The 26,041-nt window shown below is 41.2% G+C and overlaps 2 protein-coding genes across 2 annotated transcripts; both read right to left on the bottom strand.

Annotated features, from left to right (window-relative positions):
- Positions 1–1,797: 1,797 nt before the first annotated feature.
- LOC119733699 (uncharacterized protein K02A2.6-like) lies at positions 1,798–5,994 on the bottom strand. The gene has a single exon (XM_038207086.1). The coding sequence runs from the start codon at positions 5,842–5,844 to the stop codon at positions 1,798–1,800; it is 4,047 nt and encodes a 1,348-aa protein (XP_038063014.1). The 5' UTR covers positions 5,845–5,994.
- Positions 5,995–7,921: 1,927 nt separating this feature from the next.
- LOC119733648 (protein ALP1-like) lies at positions 7,922–9,766 on the bottom strand. Its single transcript, XM_038207048.1, has 2 exons — positions 9,417–9,766; positions 7,922–8,458 (listed from the first exon to the last, which is right to left on the bottom strand). Exons 1-2 carry the CDS (start codon positions 9,687–9,689, stop codon positions 7,952–7,954), a joined length of 780 nt encoding a protein of 259 aa, XP_038062976.1. The 5' UTR covers positions 9,690–9,766; the 3' UTR covers positions 7,922–7,951.
- Between the last annotated feature and the right edge of the window lie 16,275 nt (positions 9,767–26,041).

Below are 26,041 nucleotides of genomic sequence, written 5' to 3'. Positions count from 1 at the left end.
CAAGTAATTAAACAATCAATAAAAAATAACAAATACTTTTAGCTGCCCTACCAAGATCACATGATAAATTAATTTGTATTAATTGTATCAGCCAAAAGTTTCCATACATTGATTTCCTACAGTAATAGTGAAAAAAATGCCCACTAATTTTTATGCTGTTGAAAAAAATTGTTTATTACAAACTGAAGTTGTACTAACCGTTTTTGGCCTTGTTGGAGTTGGTATTAATTTTCAAAAAAAAAATTAATGTACGTTTATTACAAACTGAAGTTGAATTAACTGTTTTTGGCCTTGTTAGAGTTGGTATTAACCTTCAAAATAAAACAAGAATTTGGTAAGAAATTTGCAAAATTTTCTCACATACCAGGTCTCTGTTATTTTAAGTTAGTCAACACGAGTATAATATCCAGATACAATTGACATTTTTAAGGTCACTATTTTGGATATAAAATATGACAAACGGCAACTTCCTGAAAATCAGAACAATGAAAACGTACATGTTACATATGAGTTTGCACGTAACTTCTGATTTGATGACGTTCTAGCATTTGCACACCAATGACTGGAAAGTCTAGTGTAGTGCAATTATTTGTGTAAAATAATACTTCTGCATGTTGTAAAATAATACATACTGAATGACGGCGTAAAAACAAGGGAAACGCATCATTTTCCAAATTTACACTTTTTCTCAAGCGTTCAAGCTCCACTTTGGTAAATGTATGGGAAATTCACCTCCATTTTAAATGTTTTTTTCATATATCGTTGCACTTCAGTAATCATTGACATAAAGGTTATCTGATGTGTCTGTGAATCAACTATGTTGCCTAAAATTAGGCTTAACAGATCGGAAAATATGAAGTGATGTCTCATTCAGTTTGATAGTTATAGCTAAAATTGTTTCTTTTAATTTTGACAATGTAATTTGACATTTGATAATGTCACAGTGATGTCACAAAAATATGCACACCAAACTTTGGGTTTCTACCAGATTTAAAGTTTACACCATGACCGGTTTAAAGACATTTACTTATTTGAATACAAACTTTTCAGTAGTTTAAATTCATTTAACTTTGAGTTTAACCATGGAAGTATATGTAAGGGTCAGACAACAATATTTAGCCCCCACTCAAGATCTGTCAGATCCGATATAAGGAGTATCATACCATGTTCCCTCAAATACAGTTATAAGAAATTGGTCATTGTTTGAGTTAAACTTTTTTGTAACTTGATGACTGATGGTGTCATCATGACATCACACTTGCATGCACAAGTTACTGGGTATAAAGGTTGATGATAATGCCAGTTTTCAAGTTGATATATTTTACCCTCTTGAAAAGACTTACAGATTTGTGTGTGGAAAAAACACTAAAAAGAAGAAACCAATACAGTTGAAGACTGATAAGAAGAGTGTTATATCCAGGGTGTGTAAATGGGTTATAAATCCAGTACTGAGAGAGAGCAATTCAGATTCGAGGTAACACTTTATTCGTACAATTCCAACATGGCGCAGCCCACACATTTCTACTCCAGAGGGCGCTATGCAAATAGACTGTGAACACAACATTCTCCCCTCTCAAAAATGAGGAAACTGTATGAGTAATTACAGGAGCAATTAGCTTACATTTTGAAACCATACTTAGATCATTTGCAAAGAATCAAAATACAAAATGAGGAATCAGAGACATTGGAATGTTTGGAATGTTCAACAGATCAAATTAGGAAAATCACAGTTCAATTACTTAAACACATACACTTGTGTGTTTTAACTAGCACATGGAATGAACAGAACTTCACAATTTACATATGGTAATCTTTAACCCAAGTAGGCTGTCTAACTTGTCTCTTAGGACGGTTCTGTGGTTTGGGTGTAGCTGGTTGTCTTGGAGTCGTAGGCATTTGGTTTGGCAGTTTATGAGTCATGGTAAGGTGTGTTGCATTCCATGTTCGGCCATCTTCAAGCTGGTAAGTGGATGGACCCTTGGACTGTGTGATGCGTTGAGGAGGTCCATAGCGATTTGAACCCTTATGCACATGTCTAGGATTCTTAACACGTACATAGTCTCCTGTTTGGAAACGCGGATGTACTGCACCACGCTTCTGGTCTGTGTATCGCTTGTACTTTGTCTGAGTACTGCGAACGCGATCACGAATATCAGCTGGTTCTTCTTGGCTGATCTCTGTAGGGAGAATGTTCAGGGTAGTTGTCATTCGGCGACTGTGCAAGAGTTCTGCTGGCGATTTACCTGTAGTTGCATGAGCGGTGGATCTGTATGCTGTCAGTAACTCAAGTGTTGCAGTTTTCCAAGGTCGGTGTTCGCGAGTTGCGATTTGGAGAGTTTGTTTGAGAACGCGATTAAATCGCTCGACGAGTCCGTTTGCCTGCGGATGGTAAAGTGAAGTGCGGATGTGCTTAATTCCTCGCTGGATCAAATATGACTCGAACTCTGTGGAGACGAACTGGCTCCCATTGTCAGAAACCAACTCGTTAGGCAACCCTTCCCTCGCAAAAATAGAATCAAGCATGGAGCAGACGGAATGTGAAGTGGCATCAGCGGCAAACGCGACTTCCGGCCACTTACTGTAGTAGTCCATCAAGACGATTGCAAATCGGCAGTTTTGTGGACCATGCTCAAAGGGACCACAAATGTCAATGGCAATCTTTTGCCATGGATGAGCTGGAAGAGGTACTGGTTGCAATGGTGGAGTGCGAATGTATGCTGTCTTGTCACTGACTTGACAAGCTGCGCAGTGACGAACTTGGTGTTCTATCTGTTTGTCCATACCTGGCCACCAATAGCAGTCACGAAGTCGTTGCTTGGTGCGTACAATTCCCTGATGTCCTTGGTGCGCAATGGTAATCAGGCTAGATTGGAGAGCAGTAGGTATGACAAAACGGTCACCTCGCAGAAGACAGTCATCAGCAACTGAAAGTTCATCCTGGAGGTGGAAGTAGGGTTGTAGTTCAGTTGTAATGTGCTGTTTAGCAGGCCAACCGGATGTGATGTATTCCGACACGGACTTAAGGATTGTATCTGTCCTTGTAGCACTTTGGAGGTCAGCTTTGGTGATAGCGGAAGCATCAACAAGTAGTGCTGAAATCCACTGGACGATGATTTCATCATCAGTATGTTCGGTTGCGTGCACTGTAGTAGGCAGTGGCAGTCTAGATAGAGCGTCAGCCACTCTATTGTGCGCACCAGCACGAAATTCGACAGTGTAGTTGAAATTCAGCAGACGAGCAGCCCACCTGGCGATCCGCATTGGTTTGTGGCCAGTGCCACGTGTGGACAGCAATGTAGTTAGAGCTTGATGATCAGTTCGAAGAGTAAACTGACGGCCCCATAAGTACTTGTACCATTTCTCACATGCCCACACGCATGCAAGTGCTTCCCGTTCGCTGACTGAATATTTGCGTTCCGTAGTTGTAAGAGAGCGAGAAGCGAACGCGATAGGAACTTCGTGATTGTTCTTAATCTGTGCGAGTACCGCACCGATGCCGTAAGCTGAAGCATCAGTAGATACGATGGTATGAAGATCGGGGTCAAACAGCGCAAGTGTAGTAGCATTGGAAATGTGCTGTTTGAGTAACTCGAAGCACGATTGAGCAGCCTCAGACCAAATGAACTGAGTGTCCTTGCGAAGGAGTGCGCGGAGTGGTTCAACCATGGTTGCGTAATTTGGCACAAATCTGGCGTAGTATGACGCATGTCCCATGAAGGATCGGAGTGTAGATGGATCGGTAGGTTTTGGAGCATTTAGTAGAGCCTCTACGTGTGTTGGATCTGGAGTAAGGCCTTCGGACGAAACGGTATGGCACAGGAAGCGGAGGTTTGACAAATTGAAGTGGCATTTGTCATAGTTCAGCGTGACACCTAGTTCTGTAAGGCGGTTCAGCACTGCGGAGAGATTGGCATCATGGTCCTTTTGATCGCGACCGAAGATGACAATGTCGTCTAGGTAACATTGTACTCCAGCAAGACCACTTAGAGCACACGACATGAATTTTTGGAAAGCCGACGGTGCAGATGCCAATCCAAAACAGACGCGCTTGAAGCGGAACAAACCAACATGTGTAATGAAGGCTGTGAGATCACGCGAATCTTCATGTAGTAGTAGTTGATGGTACGCGGAATTCATGTCAAGGGAGCTGAAAACACTGGCTCCATGGAGTTCCCCTAGTAGTTCTTGAATGTTTGGAAGTGGATACTTATCAACAATGACTGCTTTGTTGACTTCGCGGAGATCCACACAAAGTCTCACCTTTCCGGATTTCTTGTATGCGACCACCAGTGGTGACACCCATTCACTGGCGTCGATACGCTCAATGATGTCTGCGTCTTCGAGACGTTTCAGTTCATTTGCCACTTCGTCGCGTACCGAGAATGGCAACTTTCGGAGTTTTTGCTGCATTGGAGGGACGGATGGGCGTACTTTGACTTTGTGTACGTAGTTTTTTGCAAGTCCAACTTTCCCATTGAAGAGCTCGGGGTATTGTTTGCGCATGTCCATTGAAGTTTGGTCGGATGGAGTAGTTGCAGTCGGAGCTGGAGGAGTTGACGATGGAGGTTTCGAGTCGTTCCCATTCACGAGCATGACCTTACCACCTGTGATTGTAATATCCAGGCGTCGGATCAAGTCTAGTCCCATGATAGCGATGCCAGACTGTACAACGAAAATGTGCGCAGGAACACAACGCTCAGGATTACTCGCAAGACGAACAGCGGTGTGGAATGTACCCAGTACTGTAATCGGTTCGTGCAGGTAAGTAGTGAGTTTAGCTGTTGAAGGTTGCAATGCCTCACGTGCGAAGAACTTTCCGAATGTGGATGCAGGAATTATTGACACGGCAGCGCCAGTATCAACAGTCATCGCGAGTTGCACGGATTGGCCAAGGAGTACGGAGCATTTGACACTATCAGCATGTGCAATGTGCTGAATGGTCAAGACGTTGGAGTCTTGATAGTCTGGATGAGGTGCAACGGGATTATCACTGGTGAACACTCCCTGAACCTGATTGCGTGTAGATTGAAATCTCTGTCCAGACCGGCAAACACGTGGGTAATGCCCCATTTTCCCACATTTAGAGCATGTAGCGTACTTGGCTTTGCAGTTTGGATCATTTGCTTTGTGCGATTGTTCACCACAGCGGTAGCAAATCTGTGACTGCAGCGGTGCTGGTCTCGATTGTTGCGGAGGGTGCTCTGTAGTGTTGCGATGCTTGCGTGGTTTGCGATTTTGCTGTCGGGGTTTTCGGTGTGTAACTGCATGTACATCTGCCTCTGGAGTATGGCTAGAATTCTCCCCGATGATCTTGGATTCACGCAATGCCGACTCGACTTGGCGCGAAATTGTAATTGCATCAGTAAGTGTCAAATCTGGTTCAAGCAGTAGGCGCTCTCGAATCTGAGTAGAGTATGTGCGCTCAATAAATTGATCCCTGATCAGCTCATCTGTCATGTTACCAAAGTTACACGATGATGCTAAGGCACGTAGCTCTCGGATGTAATCATCAACGGATTCCCCTGGCAACTGTGAACGTCTGCGAAATCTGTATCTTTCAGCAACCACGTTCAGTTTGGGTTTGAAATGTCTGTCAAGCACCCGGAGAGCAGAATCAAATTCATCTTCATTTTCCCCTGCATTCTCTTGTGGAAGCGTATGGAAAACACGCTGACCTTCAGTGCCAAGGCAGTGCAGTAACAACGCACGTTTACGTACGGCAGGATACGTATTTGCAGCTGATGCAACAGTGTAAGTTTCAAACATACCTCGCCACTGAGTCCACGGAACGGGCGGAGTTCCCGGAGTTACGAGGAAGAATGGAGGCGGTGGAATCGATGCCATGGCTTGTAAGAAATCTCAGTATGATCTATCCTCCCTCGTCGCCAATTAATGTTATATCCAGGGTGTGTAAATGGGTTATAAATCCAGTACTGAGAGAGAGCAATTCAGATTCGAGGTAACACTTTATTCGTACAATTCCAACATGGCGCAGCCCACATATTTCTACTCCAGAGGGCGCTATGCAAATAGACTGTGAACACAACAAAGAGCACTGTTAATACAACGTCATGCTTATAACAAGGAAAATTTTAGGTCCCAAGTCTGTGGTTTTTCTTTGTTTTCAATACTGTTAATACAAGATATCTGTTATAACAAGGAATTTTGTAAAGTCTGAAGGACCCCGTTATATCAGTGTTTCACTGTATATTGGAAAATTTGGGGAGCTTTATTATCCATTTCCAAACTTTACACTGCTGATGAATCTGAGTCTGTCCCGTAGAGCTATATTAGATTACTAGAGCGCTAACTCGATGTACAAAGTGATGCCTGCTGAGCGCATCCATGTTTGTACACAAACCTATGGGAAAACTCGAAATTTTGTACAGCTTTTGTATGGCTATGTGCATATCTGCGTTTTTATTCTATACTGGTGCGTTATCAAAGCCCAAAACAGAAACACAAAATCACTAAGTGAGCGTTTCATTTTGTTCTGCGCAAACAACGCGAACACGTGCACGGATCTGCTCCAGATAATTATGCCGTGACTATCATGACGCGCCGCGCGTATGTTGTACTTGCGCGTTGCATTTAGAGTACACTTTCAAAATTCACTCCATTTAATTTCATTGTTCTACAAACACGCACATTAATTCAAAATGTCTGTGCCCAGACAACTTCAAAATATCTCCGCGCGTAAGGATGAGGAGGTCGCGCTCTAGTAATTTAATATAGCTCTATGGTCTGTCCACACTAAATGATACAACTGCACAACATAAAAAATAGCTCTCATTTAAACTTTGTTAACAGTCAAGAAATAAGCTTCAATGATTCTAGTAGTAGTCGTACAATAGTAGAGATATAGTGTACATAATAAAGGATTTGGTTGTTAGTTGTTGAAATAATGAGAAATTTGATACAAATGTCCAGTTTATTTTTCGGGGGTCGTTTTTCAAGTTATGTAAAATAGGCATTATCATGCGGGAAAAAAAACAATTCATGGGTACTGAAAATGTTACAGATGAGAAATAAGTTGAAATATAAAGCTCCTCATTTTAGTCTGGAAAAAAATGAATGTGGGTGTACATGTACAGTGTCCTAACTATTCTCTTTGTTAAAAATGTCTCCATCAATTAGCAAAACAATTAATTTGAAATTTTTTTGTCTGTCCTGGTAACAAACGTTATTTTCAAGGCATCCAAATACTTCCTTAAGAAAGAGGATTGTTTAATACTTCCTTAAGAAAGAGGATTGTTTCTTTGAAAGTTCTCTAAATGGGCAATTCCACGGTAACGGAATTACAATTCAGAGAAATTTTGGCTCTAATTTAATGGATTTTGTTATCTATAGTGTCAACTAGGCCCTATGCTTTGAGATAACTGATTCAGACTGTACTTCTTACATAATTCGTACTTCACAAATTTTCCGAAAAATGTCGTTTCTCATACGGAATTGCCCAACTACCTGTACTAACAGTGTGGGCACTTAATTATACTGGAACAAATATTATCGGACTTGGTTCATACTGCTTTGAATAATGGTGAGTCGAAAAAAAGTGTTTGTCCATGTGACAAACATTATGCCTTCACAATTAACCTTCCATAGCTCCTTTAATATTGCTTAAATTTTCTTAACCTTTTTGGTGTAAGAAGCATAAAAATAAAAAGGGCAAAATATTGCAGTTGGAAATTCAAACTCAGTGTCACAAAAATGTATCATTTAGTGTGGACAAAGACAGATCATAGAGCTTTATTAAATTACTAGAGCGCGAACTCCTCATTCTTATGCACATAGCCATACAAAAGCTGTACAAAATTTCGAGTTTTCCCATAGGTTTGTGTACAAACATGGATGCGCTCAGCAGGCATCACTTTGTACATCGAGTTAGCGCTCTAGTAATCTAATATAGCTCTATGGGACAGACCCATCTAAGGAGAAAACTCCAAACTCACTAACACTGGGCAACCAAAGCATTCCTCCTGACATGTCCACCTGTTGCATCTGCAAAGATATTCTCAAGTTCCATGTCATCTTGGTCGTCGAAGTTGATGAAACTGCTCACATCGTCATCAGGCAGCACGCACAAGTTGTGCATTACACATGTAGCCATTATAAATTGGCATATCTGACTTATGTCATGGAACATGAGCTCCCGCAATCTTCGGAACCTGCCTTTTAGGTGGCCAATGGCTCTTTCCACAACTTGGCGTTTGCCAGACAACATCCTGTTAAATCTGCGTTGCTGCTGCGACAGGTGTCCGTTGTCTTTGAAGGGTGTTACCAGCCAGCTTCTGAGCGGGTAGGCAGTATCACCTATGAGATACTGATGCTCTGCCAATTTATGTCCATCTTCAACGTCATGGTACAGTGGAGAGTTGCGGAAAACCCGTGCATCGTGCACTGATCCCGGCCATCCTACATATGCATCCGTTATTAGCATCATGTCATCAACTACAAGCTGCAGACAAATAGAGAAAATATCATAACACAAAGGGTTATATAATATAGCATATCATTTTCAATTTTACGGGGGAATTTTCTGAATACAGCTTTCTGAACCCATGACTGAGCACAATAAGCACAATAAGCACAATCAGCACAGATATCAAGCAACAAGCACAGATGCGTTGGGTAATTATTGATTCAAAATGACAGAGCTACCAGTTGGATCTCCTTTAAGACACCAGAAATGCACAATCTTCATTTGAAATCTTTTCTTTTCATTTGTTGCCTTTTTAATGTAGTTTGTGTCAGTATTTGCCTCAGTTGTTGATCGCATCGCGCAATTTAAGTTTGCGCGCGCAAACTTGAACAAAATTAATCACCGCGCACAATATTTAAAATTTGTGCGCGCAAGTTTAAAAACTACGTGTCTTTCAAAATTGCGCTCAACATCACGACTGTTTGTGGGCCCACTTATGATAATTTATGCTGCGTTAGGTCTAGTGTCATCGGAACTTATGAATTACGAACATAACCGCGTACAGTTGCAAGTCAGGTTCACGGACTTTACCTTCCCTTGAAAAAAAAAATCCTCCAAGCCGCTAAAACCCCAATGGGGATCGAACTCGCACCATCGGAATTGTAATCCCATGTAGTATCCTACAGCGGTGATTCGACAACAGTGGTAATTTTAAACTATGCATGTATAACGCCTTTCAGCAAAAATCATATGCGTGCGGGTATGCATAATTCATCATAAGCTCCAATGACGCTATATAACCCAGCATAAATTATCATGAGTGGGCCCACAAATGGTCGTGATCCTGGCACTACGTCATTTATCTTTTGGAAAAACAGTTGTATTTATTTTCTGCCAAAAGAGAGTATCAACATGTGCATTGTATTTCAAAATACAGAAACAGTAGTCAACTAATTAAAGCGATCAGAGCAGTATTAATTTAAACATGACTAACCTGAAGCTGGACGGATGGATAGGATTTTCGATTTATATAATCAGGTTGACCATTCAGAATGTTGACAATTCTGATGTGGGTCCCATCGATCACACCAACGATGCCACGAAGGCAGCTTTCCCCAGCAAACCCTTCAGCAATATGAGCTTGTCTTGTTTGGTCAGGCCATCTTATCACACTATGCCGTCTAGTGGATATAGTTGCTGCAACTTTGTGAATGCATGAGTGAACGGTTGACTTGGACAACCCAAACATATGGCTTACACCTCTCATGCTACTTTGGTTACAGGCATACCACAGGAAGGTCAGACATTGCTTGTCAGGCAGAAGTGGAGTATTTCCTCCGCAATAATCACGCAATAATCACGGTAAAGTTCAGGTCCCACTTCACCAAGCAATCTTTCAAATGTGACACGACGTATTCTAAAATGATATTTAAAGTCCCAGGAGGTGTACTGTGGCACGACTGTTTCAACGAATCCCTCAATTCTTGGTACTTTCTCTCTCTTCTGGTTTACGAATGCCAGGATATATGAAGGAAAATCGTTATCTCCATCAAGTGCTTCGTCATCATCAAATTCAAACATGAAATCATGTAGAACGATAGCTAATTCTGCCATTCTGACAGTGACTGACACCGCCTCAAACTCAAACACACCTCGCGGGACATGTTTATAAACAAACGGCAGCCATCTTTAAATACCATCATGAGAGATTTGTTGTTGCCACGATGGCGCTCTTCATTGTTCGGGTCGTTCGGGCGGGTAGTCCGGGAACAAAACTCCGCTGTTCACGAACAGCCGAGAACGCAGTCGCCCGAACTCGACCATGGATAACTACAATCTTGTTCATTCTTCAAGATCTAACAAAGTCGGCGGAGGAGCGGCCATGTTTGTCAGCAACACGCTGAATGTTCGTATTCGCGAAGACCTCATGTCATCTTCTGATGAGTACGAGTGTGTTTTTGTTGAAATTGAGCGTGAGCACGCCAGTAATTTGATCGTCGGTAATGTTTACAAATCCCCTGGCACCTCGTTTGATGTTTTTCACAGGTCTTTTGATTGCTGTCTCAATACTGTCACCAGAGAGAAGAAGCTGTGTTACATAATGAGTGATTTCAACTTGAATCTCCTCAACTGTGATCATCAGCCAACGGACGATTTAATTAACACCTTCTATTCCTATGGTTTCCGTCCATTGATAGACAAGCCGACACGCGTCACCCCTCACACTGCCACACTCATCGATAACATTCTGACTAACAATACTTGTGATATTTCTTCAGGCATATTTTATTCTGACCTCACTGATCACTTTCCTCTCTTTCAGATCACCCCCGTCTGCTTCCAAGATTCGTCATCTTTCCGAAAGACGTATATCGCCAGGGATATTAATAAAAACAATATCAGTGCGTTTACCTCAGATCTTGAAAGAACTGACTGGAGTGATGTGTATGATGCGAATGAAGTAGATCACGCTTATAATACATTTTTTTTCCATTTTTTCTAATCTGTATGATTTTCATTTTCCTTATCGTGTCAAAATAGAAGGTAAATCCCACAGGAATCAACCATGGATTACTCGGTCAATTATCAACTCCATCAATCACAAAAACCGACTCTACAAACGTTTTCTTCGGAACCCAACTGATGCCAACGCCCGCACGTACAAGGTCTACCATAACCGCTTGACGGCCGTCATCCGAAAAGCCAAGAAGAGTCACTACGCACATAGACTTGATGTAAATAAATCTAGTATTAAAAAGGTGTGGCGAGAGATCAATCACATTCTAGACAGTAAAAAACAGGTGGATCTTCCCGATAATCTGTCTGACGGCAATTGCAATTACACCAGTCCCCCTGACATATCGGAGTCATTCAATACTTATTTTTCTCACATTGGTGCATCTTTGGCAAGCAAAATCCCCCCCGCTGACTCTTCTTTCTTCAGTTATCTGCATGGCTCCCACGCCTCCTCATTTTTCCTGACACCAACAAACTTTTTAGAAGTTGTTGATATTGGCAATAAGCTCAGCAACAGCAATAGCTGTGGGTTTGATGGCATCAGTCCTTCCGTTATAAAATCTGTTATTTCATTTATCTCTCGTCCTTTGTCTTATATTTTCAATCTTTCCTTTTCTTCTGGCCAGTTCCCATCTAATCTTAAGATTGCCAAAGTTATACCCATCTTCAAATCTGGAGATCGTCATGATATTCACAACTACCGACCGATTTCTATCCTTCCTTGCACTCTAAAAAATAGTTGCTCAATATTGGGTAAAATTACTACCTTTTCGAGAGTAAAAAGGGAACATGGTCGTCAACTTGTGTACTTTTTTTTACACAACAGCTAAAGTGTAAAAAAGTACCCATTTCTGTGTAACTTTTACCCATAATTGTGTTACGTGTTTGCACAACAAAGTTGGGTAAGAAAGTTTACCCATGTGACGACCATGTTCCCTTTTTACTCAATTATTGGGTAAACTTTACCCAACCCTCCTTTTACCCAAGTGTTGTGTCAGTTTCTTACCCAGATATTGGGTTCTAATTTTTACCCTGCATTGTTGGGTTCTAAATTTACCCATCACTTGGGTTGTTTTTAAATTAGTCGTTGTGTACCTTTGTTATTGACCCTTGCAGTTTTATTCAACTTTGAACTCTGCAATGTGAATTGCATGCTAGAGACAGCAATCGCGAGGGATTTCAATAACTGAGTCCTGGGTTGGAAAGTCAGTAAAATGAATAAGATCATATTTCCCCAAATATGGTGCTGATGCATGAGGACTATTACGAGGAGCGTGGGTTAATGATGGGCAGGGGTGTAAGAATTTCCCTCAATCAACTCATTCAAAAACAATTCCCCAAACGTCGGTCACTTTACTCCGTGTTTCTAGATCTGAGAACACTCACTATACGGTACATGAAACGCATGCATCATGTGCATGGAAGCGTGGTTGGCAGAGCCGTGACGTCCAAGTTGCAAACAAATGTCTAAATAATAAGCATGTCACTTCCCCAATCTCCCCGATATTAATCATCATGCATCAGCATCCCATTTGGAGGAAACAACACTGAAATTCATTTCACTGACTTACCGGGAACAAAGAAATCGCGTCATCAAAATCCCCAAATTGTTGAAGGTCTCACAAGCGGCGGCCATCTTGTACATGAGTGATGACGCGTGCACAATATTGGGTAAACGTTGTCACGTGCGTCAGTTTACCCCGCACCGTGGTAACATTTAACTAATGTCTTGGTAAATTCTACTCTTGGACGTGTACAATGAAAGAATTGTTACACAGTGGTTGGGTAAATCCAGTTTCCTTAACCCATCACTTGGGTAATAATACAATGATTTTAACTTTTTGCCTGTGCTGCTGGGACTTGTAGTTAACGTTGGGTACTATTTTACCCTTTTCATGTGTAACAGATTTGACACAAGTAGGAGGTACAAGCGAAATTTTCATTGTGCTCAATATTGGGCAGAAATGACACAATTTTTTTACACAACAGTTTTACACAACATAAATTTACACTTCTTTTTTAGAGTGTGCTTTTCAAAAATACTTGAGAGACTTGTCGATAATCGCCTATCCAGACTCATTTCTCGTTTCCACCTCCTTTCCGATCATCAGTATGGTTTTCGCAGCAAGCATTCCACCGACATGGCTCTCATTCAGGTTGTTGACAAACTCACTTCTGCCTTAAATGATAAAATGAGCGCCATTGGAATCTTCATCGATCTCTCTAAAGCGTTTGATACGATTGATCATTCTATCCTTCTGTCTAAACTTGAGTTTTATGGAATTAGAGGTGTTGCCCATGAGTGGTTTTTCAGTTATCTCTCCAACAGACAACAGTTTACCTTTGTTCATAATTATTCTTCGTCTGAGCAAGGTATTCTTCATGGTGTTCCTCTAGGCTCTATTCTTGGTCCCCTTCTATTTCTTTTGTACATTAATGATCTGCCTAGTTCTTCCTCGTCTCTCTCTTTTACGCTTTTTGCTGATGACACCACCCTTCTGCACACCGGTCCCAATCTCCAGTCTCTTGTCAATTCTCTAAATGCGGAACTTAATCAAGTTTCTTCTTGGTTCAGGGCAAATAAGCTTTCCCTAAATCATGGCAAAACGAAGTACATGATTTTTTCTAAATCTGGCTCTTTCTCTTATCCGTACCCTATAATAATCAATCATGTTCTCATCTCAAGAGTTTTCTCCACCAAGTTTTTAGGTGTCACAATTGACGAGAAACTCTCATGGAGTGAGCATATCTCAGCTATTGCCAAAGTCACAGCTAGGAACACCGGCGTAATGGCTAAGCTCCGCTCTTTTCTCCCTGAGGCGTCAATGATTCTTCTTTATAACTCTCTTATTCTTCCTCACCTTAGCTATTGTAACATCGTCTGGGCACATGCAACTAAATCTAAGCTTCATCCGCTCACCATAATACAAAAGCGAGCTATCAGGATTTGCACAAATTCTCACCCACGTGAACACACTGCACCTCTTTTCACATCACTAAACACGCTCAAACTAACTGACATTAATCAACTCCACACGGGTATTTTTATGTTTAAATTTGTTAATAATCTTCTTCCTCATTCCTTCTCTTCTTTCTTTACCTCAGTCCGAGATACTCACAGATATTCTACTAGGTCTCGCAATAAGCACAATTTATTCCTACCGTTCACTCGCACAACTCATTCCCTCAGCACTTTGAAATACTACGGCCATCGTCTTTGGAATGCTTTGGACGAATCCATTCGAGGCCAGTCGTCCGTTGGCCAATTCAAACGATATTATAAGAGGATCTTAATCTCAAATTATGTAACGCAGCTTCTTTGATCTCATTAGCTATTTGCTAAGGTTTTTTTTATTCTCCCCTCTCCTCACCATGTTTATTGTTTCAACAATTTGTATAGTTGTGTGTTTGTGTGTTCTTGTCTTGGTTTGTTCGCTGCAATCTCGTTATTGTTTTAGTCCATGTTTTTTGTCATTGTGTACGTTTCTCGTGAATCTCTGTGTTTTTTCGGATTATAAATTATTTGCACAAGGCATTTCTGTACAAGCTTCGCTTCAAGAAAATGCCTTCGTGGTTTCTTTTGTATTTTTTCAGATTTTATATTGATTTAATTTATTGAATTTTCATTTAATTATTTCAGTTCATTTATTTTCTTTGAATTGTTTACTTCATTTATATTTAGTTACTTGGTTTACTACTATGTGTCAGAAAGCACGGAAATAAATAAATCTAAATCTAAAAATAAATCTAAATCTAAATCTGACTTTGCAGCCCCACTGGCTCACACACCCCAAGATTCCCTACACAACCTCCATGACCATGATGATTCCGGTACAGAAAAAGCACCGTGTACCGAATCCTCATCTAGTCAGTCACAAGACAGGCCAGTAGAAGAGCCCAACAAGCAGGTCAAATCTTCTGCCAATGAAGTAACAACCAGACAGCATCACCTTTAGGAAGCCATCAAGCATCTTCATGATGCATCATTCCTATGTCAGGATGCTGATATTCTGAAAACAGCATCACTCCAAATAAAATATCTCACCAAGAAATTGAGCACAGGGTTTGTCAAGGATGGGGTGCTTCCTCTGCATTTAAAGAAGGACAAAACCGCTCAAATGACACCGCGGCAAATACCTACCAGGAGGAAGAAGACCAAAGTAAACCGCCCAAGTAAGAAAACAGTCACATTATTTTTCAATGTAACCAATTAGGGAAAACAAGTTGTAGCCACTTTGTGTAAAAGTGAGGCACTGCCACTGAACAGATCCCTATGCACCTAGAGATGAAATAACATGGTAATGAAAAAAGGATTGGAATGTATTTCAAGGCACAAGGCTAATGTTTATTAGACAGAAAACGACCTGTTGATCAGAGGGATGATGAAGTACTAGATAAAGCCTGCATGTACCTCTTTGAAATCCTTGTACAGGGTCCGGTACATATACAAATACGTCCCCAACCCTGTCAATAAAGAAAAGTGAGCCAGTTAATTCAGGTAAGGACCAAGTTGCATTTGTTTCATATATATATATATGTGCATGTTCATTTTTTCACAGATTTGTATATCAGGCGGCCTAAATAGAAAGCAACCTTGAAAGGAAAAGTCATGCAAAACTCATCCTTAGTGCAACAGGATAAATTAAACTAAATTTTCATTTTCAGTACCAACGAAGAGTGTCAAGTTCACAGACCAGAGGACTGTTCAAGCTACATGTGATAGCTCCTGTAAGAAGATGACTGGTGAGTCTATCCAATAATTGAAGGCCTTTTGTGTTCACCTTTTTATTGGTTATTTAATCTCATTCATTGCCACTTTCTACCTTGTAAACTACAGTATTCTATTTGAACCCCCCCCCCTTGTCTAAATTCACATTTGATAGCATTAAATAACTGTTCTGTTTGTACTGACTTCGGACATTGCTGCTATTTGGACGACACAGATGTAATCTACCGGAAGTACAGTACCTGGATGAGGTTGTTCGTGATGGATTCCGTATATTCACTGAGGATGTATTGTCATATATACATACATCATTTGAACATCATACTTGGCACCACAAAGTTGTTTAGGAAGTTTTTTAATGTTGTGATACTGTCCTGCTGCAGAAATTGATCAGATCTGGACGACAAAGCAAGCATCTACTGTCTACCTATGTGCCGTGGTCCGTGGAGTTCGCCTTTTTACAGACGATATTCTGTCACTATCAGGGAAAAGATGGATGACAGATGCAGTAAGTATATGTTCATCTTGTAGTTCTGTCAACTGTGAACACAAAATTAATGTGATTATAATCTCAAAAAAATCTTTCTTACTCAGATCATCGATGCATATCTTGGGGCTGAAGCGCTCTAGGGGGCTGGTCATGAATGATGCAACGGACGTACGATTCTTACTGATGATTACAGGCATTTATTGATCTTGAATCACCGTGAAAACTGAAAGAAGATAGATACAGATATAGAGTTCAATGAGCACCAATTAATTAGAGAATTACAATGAAATCAATTGACTATAAACAACCACTCATATGAAATGAATAAATGTGAGCGCATATACTCTCTTAACCAGTACGACATGTCTGCGCTCTAACAAAATACATTAATATAAAGTAGCTAATATAAAGTGATTGAAATAGCAAATATCATACCGTTTACGGCTTCAGACCAGCTTAACTTCATGTATATGAGGCCGTGGTAAATCGGCAGGAAACTCTTTGTGGCCCAAGCTGAATGAGAATACAAATAGCCAAACTCTTAAATGTCCGAGATCTATTATAATAGCAAAGGACTAAGAAATAATAAGAAATAACGTAAGGTTTATGGCTCATTTGTATAACATAACAGAAAGGAGCATTTTCTTACCTAAAGCAATCGATTAGATGAAGAAATAAGCAGCTAGCGATTATGTAACACTCTTATGTAGGATTATGAAGTGAAAGTGAAAATAACGTACACGAACGCGCATCATATAGAATGCTCAGTGTGCGCATCGTAAAACAACCTGCGCGCATATTTGAAGGCAAGCCCGTGCGCGCATGCTTAAAGGTACATGTAAGCCCGCGCGCACTCAACCTGTCACTTACAGCAAGGACTTATGAAAGTAGTATCCCCAAATGTGGGAATAAATATATTAAATTGCAGGTATAAACAATTTATGCAAATTAAGTATATTAAGGGTGGCATCTACCTGCATTTTCTTTACCATCCTGTGACTGAATTGATATTGCCTGCTATTAACAAAAAAGTTAGCTCAATGTGGAAAATTCCACTTTGGCTGATCCACTATAATTTTTTTTTCATGTGAGAAAAGATTTTTTTGCAACATTTGAACGGTTTATAAACTGGGTAGACTGTTTTGAAAATGACCGATGGAGCGGTGGCTGACCGTGGCAGGCTCATGAATGTGGGACGAGGCCTTTTTTTACGCTTGACACGCAGTCTGGTTGGCCAATTTTTTTAAAAACTTCAAAGACATGTAGATTATGGTGTACCGTATCAAAAAACCTTGTCCCCGATTCACATTTTGTTTGAGAATGAGAAAATCTGGGACAAAAACGCCGAAAATTCTACAAAAGGAAAAACATAGAAACAGCGCCCTCTAGAAACTTTTTCTCACACAATGTCCCTCCAAGTTAATGTTCGACAAAACTATAACGAAGATATGTTGGCATCCCGATGCGAAATAACAAAAACATCTAGAATATAATATGAAAAAAAAAAGGATCATCTAGCAACTAGCAAACACTCATTGGCCGAATTCAGGCGGGTCTTGATCTTGACACGTGTATATCCTGACGGATAGGTGGTGTGAGATCCTGTTTCGAGTAGTGTTTGAGCGCGAGAACAATGAAAATACTCGCATCAAGAACAGACCGCCTGAACTCGGACGGACATTGCAGATCGGGGAACAAAGTTTTTTAGATATGGTACATGTACGTCATTATCTACATGTCTGGGAAGTTTCATAAAATTTGGCAGACCAGATCGCCTCTCGTCCCACGGACTAGAAGTGTCCCAACCATTTTGGCCGGGACTGTTTGTAGCATGCATAGTGCACATTAATATTTTATGATAATATTAATATTTCACTTGATCTCATTGTATTAAAAGTTAGTGTAACATTGGAAGTTTGCCTCTTGATTTAGTGAATTCATACATGTAGATGCACAATTTGAGAAGGATGCATGCCATTATGGGATGCACCAACACAGGGGGACACTTCACACTTTTGGTAAGTATCTTTTTAGCTAATTGCAAAAGTGATTAACATGTGTAGAACATCTACATGTATGAGGGAGGTTTTTAGCAAGGCACTCTGTGCATGACATCACAATGCAGACAGTGCCCATATACTACTTACATTGTACTTGCAAGGCGATTCCATCGGGCATTAGTGATAGCTTTTCAAGATTGTTGTTCTGTCATGCAACTATGAATCTCCCTTGATTGTAGCTGGGTGTCTTGGCACAGTGTACATGTATCAACATATCAGCCATTCCATGTAAGGGTCATCACCAAACTCAAAAATTGAAGTGAAAGGAATAAATATTTGTCAGTTATATTTGATAAGAGGAATATTGAAACCATCTAAATCTCAAAAGATTTTTTAAAAATCATTTGAATTAAAATTTCAGCCTCCTGAACATGGATGAATTTTGTGGGCGAAACGGAGGGTCAGGGGTATAAATCACAAACTGAGGAAGTAATTGAAGCTCATTCATAAGATTATGCTTTATCTGCATACATTTGGTAGCTATTCCAGTATATTTGATAAAACATTGAGAATTGTTCCAAATGTCTTCAGTATTTTCCCACTATTTCATCGTGAAAACACCCTTAAAAATATGTCATGCGAGTCACAAAAAAGGACCTTTTTTCAGATTACTTAATAACTGTCACGCGAGTCACCAGGGGTGGATCCAGGAATTTTCGCAGGGGGGGGGGGGGGTTCATCAGCCCAAAAATCTGAAAATGTACACACGTTTTTTTCTCCGGACACTTGGCCTCCGTGAAATAAAAAACTGGGAGGGGGGGACGGGGGTGGGGGGGGACGGGGGGGGGGGCTGGTTCCAATTTAAATCGGGGGCGCTGCTCAAATTCGACGATAATTAACACATTACAGAATGGTGTATCGTATTTTGAACAGGCGGATTTAGACCAGTCTAATGGTTTTGGGGTCGTCACAGCGGGGGGGGGGGGGGGGGGGGGGACTTATTCTTCAGGAATTTGTATGATAATTTTCTTTGGACAGAGCTGGGGGGGGGGGTTGACCCCCATACCCCCCCCCCCCTCTGGATCCGCGCCTGGTCACAAGTCAGGAATGTTTCATTTACATGTAATACAAAGAAACAATGCCATAGGCCCTATTAAATTATATAATTCGAATTAAGTCTTTACAATTAGGCCCCTATGTAACAAGAAATTGAATCAGTTTTTTACAAATGTATATACATTGTACTGTATACATTCCGATAGAACTGCATCATTAATTGCAGCTCTTACCATTTTAGGAAACTGTGTCTCTACATGACCAAGAATTACAACTGTTTTCCTGAAATAATCACCCGTGGATTGATGACATCACTTCGTAACTTAAATTCCAAAACAGTTTTTTTCTCTCTATGTCATTGTTAGCCCAGCAGATATATGAAAAAATTGTGCACTTTTGCATGAAACATGGCACAGATGTTTATATTCATGAGAGAAAATGTTTCAGATGTGGAGCCATCGCGAACTCACCCTTTTAGGGGCGTGGCAGTCATTTAAAAAAAGGGGGGGGGGCTTTTTATGCTAACCGTTTAAAACATTATGCCCAACTCTCAGAAATGCATATTTATGCAAAAAAACATATATATTCAGGACAAAAACAAATATATAGATATAGATGTCTCGGAAAATAACCCTTTTAGGGGCGTGGCATCCATTACAAAAAGGGGGGGGGCTTCGTGAAAAAAAAAGTGCCCATCTTTCATAAATTCATATAAGTTCACAAAGACATATATGTTCATGACCAAAAAAAATATTCAGATGTAAAGATCTTGAAAAATTACCCTTTTAGGGGCGTTGCAGCCATTTAAAGAAAGGTGGGGGGACTCGTTATGCCCTTTGTGAAAAACAAATTGAGGCCGACTTTTACAAAATTCAGGAAGCATCATACAGACATATGTTTATGAAAAGAAAACCAGTTTAGATGTTAAACCCTAGAGGACATGCCCATTTGGGGGCGTGGCAGTTATTTTAAAAAAAGGGGGTGGGTGGGAGTTGTTGTGCGCACCATAGAAAAAAAAATTGACAACCCTTCTAAATTGCATCAACTTCAAACATGTATACATTTGTATCTATGATATTTTTTTTTTAGATGTGGAGACCTGGCAAACCTAGCCGTTTAGATGCGTGGCAGCCATTTCAAAACGGGGATCGAGAGATATTCAACGTACCCACATTTGTAATTTTCGTTTTCTCGGCCGGTTTTGTAATGGCCTACAATGTTTGTTGGCCATTAATCTTCATATATATTATCTCATTTGGTAAAAGTGAAACATCAGCATAGATCATTTTACTTTAATTTACTTCTAATTTCTTCATAAGTAGAATAGTTTAATAAGCTGACATTTAACATACGTGTACTTTCACATGTACCTCCTAGCTCAAGAAGATAGCACACCTGCAGGAGACATCAACGACCTGTGTTCCCGGTAAGATCAATGACTCATGAGGTTCAACTAGAAGAAATGCTTCTCTTATTTTTTATTTTAAATTACTTATAAAAAGACTGATGTCGTCTACAGGTACAACATGGGATGGTCTCCACTACAGTCCACTGTACTGTAATAATTTCTACTTCTTTACATTTGTATCTGCATAGTAAACTCAACTGGAGTCAACATATTGTAACGGGCGCGAAATCACTGTTCAAGTACTAAATGACTAGAGACTAGACAATAATTCTGACTGGAGAGATCGTGTTGTTCTTCAAATAATAATAACGGTTTTATTGTCTTCCAATACTGTTGGCACACACCGTGCCCGATGCGTATTATCTAATGTCTATGTGGATAACGATGAGGCGGAGCGCCAATGTGCATTGCAATCGAACGTTGAGTACGACGCGCTCCTTATTCTGGGTGAACTTCCTCACCGGGCCAGAACCAGTCACGATCTGAACACCGAGCCCTGACTTGGCTCGTCTTTTATAGCGTTTGGGCGCGTACATAACGCAAGGAGCTAGCGCATCATAACAAAATGCCTCTTGCAATGCTCTGATTGGCCATAAACCACTGCGCCAAATATTATTCTTAATCATAATAATCATAGCGTCTTGACCTATAAAGCTTGAATTAAACTTGTACAAGTCATTTCATTTAACAGTTATTCTACCATTAGTTTATCATAGGCCCTATTATCAGTACACAGTCAACTGTATTGGCATTAATTCTTCTCATTGAAATACACGTTAGTAACTTTAAACTTAACTTCTTATCTTCCGTAAGTCCTATCAATTAAGTTTATGACAGGAACCTGTATCTTATCAGAGTGAAGAATAAAGTGTGCTAACTGGAAATTAATCATGACTTGCATTTTCGTTACATTCTCCCCAACTTAAGACACAAATGCGCCCTCGCATTTAACTACGAATGAACCAAATAAACGTTAACGAAAATGCATGTGTAACTAAACTACCTATGACTTGACTGCACCAGGCAGTCTTACAATGTTCTCAATAAAAGAATCATATATGGTTTCTTATGCCAAGCTCACGGCTTAAAAAGTCCTGTCACTTTAAATTAGAATTGTCCGCCACACTGAAAGTAATTTATGCACCCCAAGATATTCTAACAGTCGTCCTCAGCAATGTCCAAAATTATTTCAATACAATAAGTAGTCCGCAACAAATATCCTCAACATTAATAAATGAAACTAGAAATGGTCCGCAACAAGTATCCTCAACAATAATAAATAAAACTAGAGATAGTCCGCAACAAGTATCCTCAACAATAATAAATAAAACTAGAAATGGTCCGCAACAAGTATCCTCAACAATAATAAATAAAACTAGAGATAGTCCGCAACAAGTATCCTCAACAATAATAAATAAAACTAGAAATGGTCCGCAACAAGTATCCTCAACAATAATAAATAAAACTAGAGATAGTCCGCAACAAATATCCTCAACAATAATAAATAAAACTAGAAATGGTCCGCAACAAGTATCCTCAACAAAAACGTTTACCTAATCTAAATAACTTAATCTCTATTTTTGGAAAAACCATTCTGATGTTTAAATCAGCAGCAGCATCACAGTTTTCAAACATCGTCTAGTTTCCGTAGTCTGTACAACTAACACGACAGTCATTATTGAATGCATGTACATGTACATTTATACACACCGTGCAGAACAATTTACAAATTTCGCACAAATATTTATCTTTGTCCTACATACATCAACGATACATGTCTTCTACAAAAACGAACTGTTCCTGCGTCTACCATACTAAACAGACACAGTTTCCGTCTGACGTTACTTTTCAACTTCAAACAAAACGGCAAAATTTCTTACCGCAGTTCTACTTGAGCCGTATACACTACACTGGTACACAGGCCAAGCTATAGGGCGCTGCCATTAGGCTATTCGCGCCTCGACTTTTGAGGGCGCTACACACATTATTAAAGAAACATGCGCTTCAGACGCATCACGTCCAAAAGCGGCAGACTACTTCTATTAAAATTTAAACTCCCCAAATTTGTATTTCATGACCCATTCTTCACTGTGTTCGTTTTTGTACCAACTTGTATCTTACCAAATATTCTCTAATGATCACTCGGGAACCTCTGAGGTTGGCGGACCCTGGTACCGGCTAGATAAGATTGCTCCATCGATGAACTCTATGCTGAGGGTGGCTAACCCTGGTCGATAAAACCCAAAGGGTTCGGCGATGCAGGTACACCCCCCTGCTACACCTGGCTGGGGCAGTAGAGGGAGCTTAACCCCTCACTGGTGTTAAACTAATAACACCCCCCTCACCTAAGAAGTATAACTCTCCTGAGTTATAGGGAACTGCAGGTTACCGGATGTGCCTGTTCACTGGTGCTAATTTCGATATCTTTCTACTTGGCACCTGCTTCGCTGACTTCTTCGTAGATTAGTTTCTTGGTTTTCTGCCAAAGGTTTATCTCGTCGTCCAGTCCTTCGCCGCGTTGTTACTTGTACTTTCGTCGAACTTCTTTTGCTTCTGTTTTGTTCTGCAGAGTCCATCCTGTCTTCTTTTTCTTCCCGGCTACATTTCGTGTCTTGTTTATTGCTTGTTTCTTTCCAAAGCCATTTGACTTGCTTGCTTCCACAATATGGCTTGAGTCGGTTACTATGTACGACCTTTGGTTTTGTCTTCGGCCCTTTCTGAAGCCTGTAAGTGACATCACTCAGCCTCTTGGTAATCAGGTACGGGCCTTCCCAGTATCTCTGCAGTTTAGGACTTATCCCTTTCTTCTTCGTTGGGTTGTACAACCATACAACATCTCCTTTGTTGTAGCCACCTGCATTTGCTTTGTGGTCATAGCTTTTCTTTTGTTTTTCTGTCGCTACTTTCAGATGTTCTCTCGCATACCGTCGTGTGGTTTCCATGTGCTCGAGTAACTTCTCTGCGTTCTCTGTATGCTCACTGTACTTTTCTTCTGGGGGTCGCTCAATTAGCAAGTCCGCAGGTAATTTCCCTCGATCTGAAACTGGCAGAGGACCCATCACATCAATGGCTATTCTTTCCATTGGTATGCCGACATTGTACTTCTTCATAAGGCTGCGACGGTGCTTCAGCGGCTGTTTGCGAGTTGCGCAGATATCGCAACTTTTGCAAAACTTGCTAATGTCACTTCGCCACTCGTACCAGTAGAACCTTTTCTGAACTCTGTCAGACGTCTTAGTCCGTCCCAAGTGTCCGGACGTTGGTTCACAGTGAAGAAGTCTCATGAAGTCTTCACGCATATTCGTAGGAAGGATTAATTGCCACGTTATCGTATCACCTACAGCTGATTCCCATCGTCTATACAGCACTCCGTCACGTACTTCTAGACGCTCCCATTGCGTCCAATATGATTTAACTACTCTGCCCTCGGGAGAGACTTCTGCCCAGTCTGGTCGCTCTTCTCTTGACTCTTTCCATCGGAGTATCTGCCCGATGTCTCTGTCATCCAGTTGCGACCCTCTCAAGTCTTTGGCTGTCCATCCGAGGTCTCCTGACCTCCAGCCCTCTTCAGACTTTTCTTCTGGGGTTTCTTCTCCGGCCTCGGTAGTTCCAATCACGGAACAGTACGTTATTGGTACATCTTGCGCCTCAGTATTTGCGTTGGGGTCAGTGCTTACATCTTGTATGTCTTCTTTTTTTTCAACTTTATTTGTGCACACGGGTTGGGCTGAGCAACCATGCACTTCATCATCATTGCCATTGCATGGTGATTTTTCTTTGTCGATACACTTTTCTTTGTGGCTCATCACTTCTTCTTTCTCTTTGCAATTAAGCAAGACATCATTTGGTTCTAAGTTAATGATGGCTGTCGGCTTCGGTGTGATGTCATGATCATGCATTTCATGGTCATTGTGCTCAATTCTTTCGCACTGTTGACATTCGTCACATGGCCGGCGAGATAAGCCTTTGTACAGTTTTCCCCGTAGCAATACCTCTCCACCTGGTGGAATGCTCACAGTATTGTCTGCAGTGATGCGGCATGATGATGCTGATGCCCGTGCAGTGGCTGTGCACGCTATGGGTATGTCGTGCAGTTTCATTTCTGCCTTACCCACATCTAGATTACAGTTGTATTTCATCATGAAATCATAGCCCAGGATACCGTCTATGTCGATCTCAGCCACCCATACATCATGTTGTACCTGAGGGCTCTGCTTGCCGATTTTAAGTTGAAAACTCCCACGCCCAAGGGAAAGTAGGGGCTTGCCATCTGCTGTTACCATGGTGATTTCTTTATTCTCTAGTCGTGGTCGCGTTGATTCTGGTATGGCGTAGTAAATCTCTGGCCTCACTATCGTTATGTTGGCCCCTGTATCTACCAGAAAATTCACACCAACCCCTTCTAGATGTCCGGCCACATACATGCCACATGCCCCTACTGTCGATCTGATGCGTGGCTTTATTGTTGTTGTTGTTAGGTCTGTTGGCCTGGGCCTGGGTGCTGTAGTCGATCTTCGGCCCACAAGCTCGACTGTCCGCCGTTTTCCTGAAGGGAGCTTGTATCATTTCTCCATGAACCGGCTTTTGGGCATTCTCGTCGGAAATGGCCGGTCTCGTGGCAGTTCCAACACTCCACGGTGCCTTTGTCTCCCTGACGAGCCCATCTTCGTTGTGTTGATGATCTGGGGTTAAACTTTTGGCCATTATCCATTTTCCCTTCCCCATTTAGTTGTTTCTGTAGATTGTTGAACCCTTCGGTAATAGCATTACCGATTGTAGAGGTAAATGCAGCCAGCTGTCGTTCCAGGGGTTGTGCGGCTGTTGTATCTGCTGTGTCAGAGGATATCACTCTGGCAGCCGGTGCTGACCGTCTTATTTGGCCCCGTTGTCTCTCTGCCGTATGAAATGCCTCAAGCTCAATTGCAACTCTCACAGCATCATCAATGTTGATCGGCCTGGACTGAAACACTCGCCAACGGATGTCAGCATCATCTAGAGCATCCATGAAATGCTCTCTCGCTAGTGTTTCTTGTAGCTCGTAGGGTACCGTTGGGTATGCCCGTCGTGTCAACCGCCTTATGCTCTGGGCCAACTCGGGAAGTTTCTCATCTCGCCCTCTCGTTCGGTTCTTTAATTGAACACGAAACATCTCCGTCTGGTTGTCAGGGCTAAATCGTCGACCGAGTGCCGTGACGAGGGCGTTATAATCTCGTCGTCTAGTGACATCTAAGTCACCCAGCACGGCCTGTGCTGCGCCCCGTAGATTAGCGGCCAGGTACATCGCCTTCTCCCGTGCACTCCACCCGTTGAGCTCAGCCAATAGCTCAAACTGCACAAGGTAGTATTCCCACGGGCTCATACCATCATACGTCGCTGGCCGAACTCTCGGCTTATTGCCAGACAGGGCTGACATGTTGTTCTG

Source organism: Patiria miniata, unplaced genomic scaffold, assembly GCF_015706575.1.
Source record: "Patiria miniata isolate m_02_andy unplaced genomic scaffold, ASM1570657v1 HiC_scaffold_26, whole genome shotgun sequence".
In the NCBI taxonomy this organism is placed as follows: domain Eukaryota; kingdom Metazoa; phylum Echinodermata; class Asteroidea; order Valvatida; family Asterinidae; genus Patiria; species Patiria miniata.
Note: the sequence above shows the minus strand (reverse complement) of the source record. Positions and strands in the feature narration are given on the sequence as shown.